Below are 7723 nucleotides of genomic sequence, written 5' to 3' on the forward strand. Positions count from 1 at the left end.
TTAAATCTTTTAGGAATGCGTTAAGGAGAAATTTCTTCATCCAGAACCTGGTGAGCCAGTGGAATTCACTACTACAGAAAGCAATTGACGCCAAAACAGTGTATGTTTTCAAGAATGAATTAGATATGGTTCTTTGGGTGAAAGGGATCAAAGGTTATGTGGGGAAAGTAGGATCAGGTTATTGAGTTGGATGATCTGCCATGATCATAATGAATGGCGGATAAAGGCTCCAAGGGCCGAATGGCCTACTCCTGCTCCTATATTCTCTGTTTCTATGTATTTGCTTTCTTTTCAAGTCTGCATCCAATTCCCCTCTGAACAAAGTCCTAATGAGAACATGCCTTGTGTGTCCTTGTCCCTCTAGAGCTTGGGATGTGACAAGACTTGCCATCAACTCTTTCCTTAGTGGTTTTTGGAGAGGTTACTCAACATTTCCTTGACACTGAACCGAATTGAACTGAGAGACACCGGAAGACAATCAGCTGCAACCCGTATATAAAGGCATTTTGCGGCAATTTCCGATCATAGTTACTTTCGCTGATGAACGATGCGTTACCTTCTGCTTTGGGTTCTATTCACCATGTTCATACCTGTAAAGGCAGACTATCAGCCAACCTGTAAGCGTTGGGAGGAATTCGATTTACTCAGTTTATCCAAGGATGGAGACGTCGTTCTGGGCGGAATTTTTAGTCTGCATTCCAGTGTGGAGGATCCGGAGTTTTCCTTTGAATCGCAACCGAAAGGGGTAAAATGCAAAATGTTAGTTGGATTTTGCAATTAAAGAAATCCACTAAAATACATTCAATGTATTTTGTACGGCGGTATCATTGAGATTGCTTGCATATGGAATTACATTAGGTGCAGTAATGATAAACGCAATAGTACCCTTTAACAACGACCACTAAAAACAGATTATGTTGAGTTGGTTATGAGTCGATAGAATTATACCGGACGGGAGTCCGTGCCACTGCATTTGTCACTTTCTTTTGATGGTTTGCATTCACTTAATAAACACATCTTAGTTACTATGAAATTCCAATAATTGTACAATCACATCTAGAAAAAGCGTATGCTTGGGAAAATATTGATGTGCTTTTTTCAACCTATCCACTGTCACTTTTGCATGTTGTAGTTTTGATTTCAGAGAATTTCGCTTTGTGCGTGCAATGATGTTCGCAATCGAAGAAATCAACGCGAACCCGACACTGCTCCCAAATATTACACTGGGTTACCAGATTTACGATTCTTGTGGCATGCCATCCTTGTCTATTAAAGCAGCCTTTGGGATTTTGGATGGGCAGAAGGTTGCTTATTCAGAGAAGGACTGCAGGGATATTTATGCTATTGTAGCTGATTCGGGATCCTCTCAGTCCGCCGCAGTGGCGAGGTTACTGAGTCCTTTCAGAATCCCCATGGTAAGTGAAATCTATAAGAGATTACGACATTGAAATATTCATTGGGAAAATCCTGGAAGACAGCGTGCAATTTCAGAAATGAGTACAAAGGTTAATTAAATTGACACTACATTAACATCTCTTTCCAAATTCGCATTAAACCCTCCAGGATATAAACCATTGAAGGAATAAATGAACAATGGCGATATGACGGATTTGTTTAAATAGCAACATTTCATCCACTGCTTTGTCATGATTGCGGGTACAAAATAATACACGGAATATATAATTCACTCATTATCCCCCTCCTGCCACTCAAACATTTCTGTTGAGATGATTAGATTTATCATTGAAATTAATAATGTTCCGAATAAGGAAGGAGGATTAAGCGTTGCTGATCTAGAGAGATTTATTGAACTATCCTCTCGTTAAGTATCAAGTTACAAAGTGCAAGTTGTGTAACTGTATCAGGGTTATTCTTTCAATCGAAATTTAATAACAACGATTCTCCAATTTGCTTTGTACTTTTATGTCCTCGTTCCAGTTTGATATTTCAGGATATATTTGCAGTTCATTATTTATATCACACTTTACTCCATTGATTGCCTTTTTTGTATAAATCTTTGTGCCAGTTATGCCCCGTGTCATTTTGTAAGATCCATGTTGTCTGAGAAACTCTGGAATTGCCTCAGTTACGGCAAACATTCCCCAGATTGCAGGATAGGGGGAACGTCGCTCCACTACCGCCCCCCACCCCCCCGCCCCACCACCGCCACTTCCACCCCTCCCTCCCCCCCCCCCCCCCCCCCGCGCCCACACAAACCTACCACTCATCCAGAACTCCTGATTTTGCGAAGGATACAATATACAAGGAAATTGGTGAAAAATCGCACCGATTGCCAATAAGCTTAAGTATGTTTCATTTTCTTAGCTTTAAACGTACTGAAACCGCAAGCAATATAACCATGGTTAGTATTTTCCACACTACTTTCGCGGAATGAATGTTTTGCATACAACACGTTCTACCTCTTGACAATCATTTAACATCAGGCCGGAGGGGCTTTAGAATTACTCTGTGCAGCCAACAGAAGAACATGGCTGCAAGCCCAAGCGGACATTCTAAACTCAGCAGGTCTGGCAGCATCTATGGAGAGAAACCAACCGTCAGAGCCTTAATGACCCTTCTACATAACTCTGCCGAGATTATCAGGCATTTTCTGTTCTTATTTCAGATTTACAGCATCTCCAGAATTTTATTTTTATTCTAAACATTTGACAGTGAGCATCAGGCAGTTTTATAGTGTTGGCATTTCAATAGACTTGTTCAATTCTGTTCCCATCGGACGTTCAATTGCATTCACTTTCCAGCACATCAGCTGCAATCGGCTAACTAAGCATAGTTCACCCATAAGATTCTGCATCATCATCCATTTCATCGCTTACAGTACTGGCCTTACAGTACTGGAGTGAAATTTGAATCCGATAAATATCTGGAATTGAAAGTCTAATGATGACCATGAAATACGTGTTGATTGTTGTAATAATCGATCTGGTTCACTGATGTCCTTTAGGGAAGGAAATCTGCCCTCCTTACCTGGTCTGTCTGATGTACCTGCTGCCAATGTGGGTAGAGAATTTGGCCACGGCCAAATTTCCATTCACAACAGCGGGCAGCATGGTGGCACAGTGCCAGGAGCACTGCTGCTTCACAGTGCCAGGGACCTGCGTTCGATTTCTGGCTTGGGTCATTGTGTGTGCGAACTCTGCACGTTCTCCCCCTGTCAGCGTGGGTTTCTTCCGGGTGTTTGGGTTTCCTCCGAAAGAGGTGCTGGTTAGGTGCATTGGCCATGCTAAAGTGTACATCATTGTACCCAAACAGGCGCTGAAGTGTGGCGACTAGCGGATTTTCACAGTAACTTCAGTGTTAATGTAAGCCTACTTGTGACAGTAATAAATAAACTTTAAGGGACCAGGGAACAGAGTACCTCAGCCGCGGACAAGATGGGAGCATCCCGAGGTCTACATGTGATTCCAGAGTCACAGCAATGTGGTTGACTCTCAAATACCTTTTGAAATGGAGGACAGTTAAGATGGGCAACAAATGCTGGCCAGACACGGACGCCCACATCCCACAGCTGAATTGGAAAACACTTGCATGAACATTATAGCAGATCTGGCCACTGACTCATTAAGAGGCCGGTAATTATCTTTGTAATAATTATTTTTAAATTTTGGATTTCCCACAGGTTAGTTACTTTTCCACCTGTGCATGTTTAAGCAACAAAAAGGAATATCCGTCATTTTTTCGAACAATACCCAGCGATTACTTTCAGGCCAGAGCCTTGGCGCAGCTGGTGAAGCATTTTGGATGGAGTTGGATTGGGACAATCAAGAGCGACAATGACTATGGTAACTTTGGAATGCAAGCTTTCACTGCGGCCGTGCAGCAACTGGGGGTTTGCATTGCCTTCTCTGAGTCGTTTTACAGAACCTATCCCAGGGAAAAGCTTCTCAAAACTGTGAGAGCTGTGAAGGAATCGAGCACAAAAGTGATTGTGGCTTTTGTCGCTGAAGGTGATATGGCCATTCTGCTAAAGGAGATCGCTCGGCAAAATATCACAGGTATCCAATGGATAGGAAGCGAGGCTTGGATTTCCACCCCGATTCTCCCCTCTAAAGAAAGACGGAAGTTCCTCATTGGAGCATTAGGAATCGCAATACGACAAGTGAATATACCCGGTTTTAAGCAATTTCTAATGCAGGTACACCCTTCGGCAGACCCAGGAAATATTTTACTCAAAGAATTTTGGGAAACAACTTTTAGTTGTCGTCTCAATAAAACAAACGAAACGGAACATGTTTCTGAATGTACAGGCAGAGAGAATTTACAAAGTATGAAGAATACCTACACCGATTCATCTCGCTTAAGAGTTACCTATAACGTGTACAAAGCCACGTATGCTATCGCGCACGCTCTGCACAATATGCTGGCATGTGAAACCGTGGAAGGAACATCCGCTAATGACACGTGTAAAACGTCTTCCCATTATGAATCACAACAGGTACGGAAATAAGGTTACAGTTAAAACTTCTAGTCGGAAGTGCTCCAATTATCATACATGATAAGATAGAAAATAAGCCCCTTCCACAGCTATTTTAAATAAGTCATGTTGTTTCGCCTTGTTTTTCTCTCTAAAGCTTTTGCAGTATTTGAAAGCGGTGAATTTCACCACCAAGGCTGGTGAAACTGTACACTTCGACGAAAATGGGGATCCAGTTGCAACATATGACATCGTAAACTGGCAAAGCGCTGGGGATGGTGCTGATGTCGTAAGTGTCGGATATTATGATGGATCTGCACCGCCAGGCCAAGAGTTCATCATAAATGAAGGATCAGTTGTTTGGAGTGAAGGCCAGAGAAAGGTAGTTTAATAATTGCTTTGCTAATAGGGTATTTGCATTTTTTCCAGATCTCCAGCAGACTAGATCTAAGTAAGTTAATGTCGATGAGATAGGGAAGTCTAAGCAAATTCAATCACTCGTCCAATTAAGCTTCATGGATCCCATGTTTATTTATTCGTGGGACATGGGCTTCACTGGGTGCCCATCCCTAGTTGCCCTTGAGAAGGTGGTGGCGAGCTGTTTGCATTGCTATGAGGGTGGACCCGGATGTAGTTTGGCCACGGTTGAATAGCACAAAAGCAATTATTATCAGGAACAGTAGCATAAGAGCTGTATTAGTTATTCAGAGCCTTGGATTCATGATCATGCGACGTGCTGAAATCCCACCATGGCAGTTGGCGAATTTACATTCAGTTAATTACATATATATGGGAAGAAACTTCGGTATTTTTGGAAAAATCCAACTGGTTCCACAATGTCCTGTAGGGAATGCACCATAGAAAACATTCTTTCTGGTTGTGTCACAGCTTGGTATGGCTCCTGCCCAAGACTGCAAGAAATAACAAAAGGTCATGAATGCAACCCAATCCATCACGCAAACCAGCCTCCCATCCATTGACCCTCCGAAAAGCAGCCAGCATAATTAAGGACCCCACGCGTCCCGGACATACTCTCTTCCACCTTCTTCGGTCGGGAAAAAGATACAAAAGTCTGAGGTCACGTACTAACCAACTCAAGAACAGCTTCTTCCCTGCTGCCATTGCGGCCATCAGACTTTTGAATTGACCTACCTCGCACTAGGTTGATCTTTCTCTACACCCGAGCTATAACTGTAACACTACATTCTGCACTCTCTCCTTTCCTTCCCTATGAACGGTATGCTTTGCCTGTATAGCGCACAATAAACAATACTTTTCACTGTATACTAATACATGTGACAATAATAAATCAAATCACATCAAGAAAGGAATCTTGCTGCCTTTCCTGACCCATCTGTGACTCCAGATCGACAGCAATGCTTGAGTCTGAACTACTCTATGAAATGGGCTGGAAAGCCACTCTGTTGCCACCACCAACTCTTAAGGACAATTCGGGATGGAGAATAAATGGTCAGTAATGTCCACATCAGTGAATGAATACATTTTAAAAGACTTAAATGTTTAAAAATCACATGCCAATCTTTGTGACATAGGTCGCCTGGTTGTGCCCCTACAAAATCCATTGGTATAGCGTCCAACTTTAAGATCTCTACCACTTCTTTTGGGAAATGCACCACAAATTAAATCTGGAACCTAAAGTTTTGTGACATTAGACTGTGCTACTTGGTTAGTAGACTTAGTTTGGGAATTTGCAAAGCTCCAAACATGTCCTCCTTTTCTTTACATAAGATACCACGGGCAATTTGTTCGGAAAGCTGTACCATTGGAACAAGGAAAGCTGCCAGAAAAGGACAACCTATTTGCTGCTTCGATTGTATAGAATGTGCAGAAGGTGAAATCAGTAACGTGACAGGTAGGTAAACACGTGCGCATATATAATTAGCTGTTCATACATTCCAACTTAATTATGTGGTTTTAATTTCTAAAAGAGACATTATCTAATGTACTTTTGTTACTTTTTGTTATAGATTCAGTAATGTGTTTTAAATGCCCTTGGGATTATTGGTCCAATCATCAGCGGAACGAATGCATACCGAAGATAACAGAATTTCTTTCCTTTAAGGAGATCATGGGGGTGGTTTTAGTGACCTTGGCTTTAGTTGGATCAGGCTTCACAGTAACTGTAACCATCATTTTCTACGTTCACATAAACACTCCCATTGTTAAAGCTAACAACTCAGAATTAAGCTTCCTGCTTCTTTCTGCTTTAGCACTGTGCTTTCTCTGCTCAATAACCTTCATTGGAAAACCTTCAAACTGGTCTTGCATACTGCGTCACACAGCTTTTGGCATTACTTTTGTTCTCTGCATTTCTTGTGTTTTGGGCAAAACGTTGGTTGTAATGATGGCCTTCAATGCAACCCTTCCTAATAATAACATGATGAAGTGGTTTGGGCCAACACAGCAACGCCTAGCTGTCTTAATCCTTACACTTGTACAATGTCTAATATGCACTATCTGGTTAATTACATCACCACCCTATGCATTAAAAAATGTTGACTATTTTAAAGACATCATTATTTTAGAATGTGATGTTGGGTCTGCGACGGCTTTTTATTGCGTAATTGGTTACCTTGGATTTTTGTCTTGTGTTTGCTTTGTGGTTGCTTTTTTAGCCCGCAAACTGCCAGATAATTTCAATGAGGCTAAGTTTATTACTTTCAGCATGCTTATATTTTGTGCGGTTTGGGTAACATTCATTCCAGCTTATGTAAGTTCCCCTGGAAAATATACCGTAGCTGTAGAAGTGTTTGCTATTCTGGCATCTAGCTTTGGTCTACTTGTCTGCATTTTTGCTCCTAAATGCTACATTATTCTATTAAAGCCAGAAAAGAACACTAAGAAAAACTTGATTGGTAAAGTCGCTTGAAAAAATAACTTTGCCCATCATTTATCCTCTAATATAGCTTTGTAGCGATTTCTTCACTTTATCAGAACAATAGCAGGAATAAAAGAATTGAATTCTGATGTTGTTAAAGTAGGCTTATATCTCAATTTTTATGGAAGATTAAGGATAATCTAATTGTAATTTTTGAAATGATTATATGTGTTGAAAACTATTTCCTCCAGTTTTTAAAAACATTTCTGAAAAGTTTATTTATTGATCATAAGTAAGGCTTACATTCACACTGCAATGAAGTTACTGTGAAATTCTCCTAGTCGCCACAGTCGGGCGCCTGTTCAGGTCAATGCACCTAACCAGCACGTCTTTCAGAATGTGGGAGGAAACCAGAGCACCTGGAGGAAACCAACGCAGGCAGGGGGAGA

At 41.3% G+C, this 7723-nt stretch overlaps 1 protein-coding gene across 1 annotated transcript; it reads left to right on the top strand.

Moving 5' to 3' along the window:
* Positions 1-574: 574 nt before the first annotated feature.
* LOC144486680 (extracellular calcium-sensing receptor-like) lies at positions 575-7325 on the top strand. The gene is made up of 6 exons (XM_078204691.1): positions 575-759; positions 1133-1415; positions 3641-4456; positions 4593-4817; positions 6185-6308; positions 6424-7325. Exons 1-6 carry the CDS (start codon positions 581-583, stop codon positions 7323-7325), a joined length of 2529 nt encoding a protein of 842 aa, XP_078060817.1. The 5' UTR covers positions 575-580.
* The last annotated feature ends 398 nt before the right edge of the window (positions 7326-7723 follow it).

This window comes from Mustelus asterias, chromosome 3 (genome assembly GCF_964213995.1).
Source record: "Mustelus asterias chromosome 3, sMusAst1.hap1.1, whole genome shotgun sequence".
Lineage (NCBI taxonomy): Eukaryota > Metazoa > Chordata > Chondrichthyes > Carcharhiniformes > Triakidae > Mustelus > Mustelus asterias.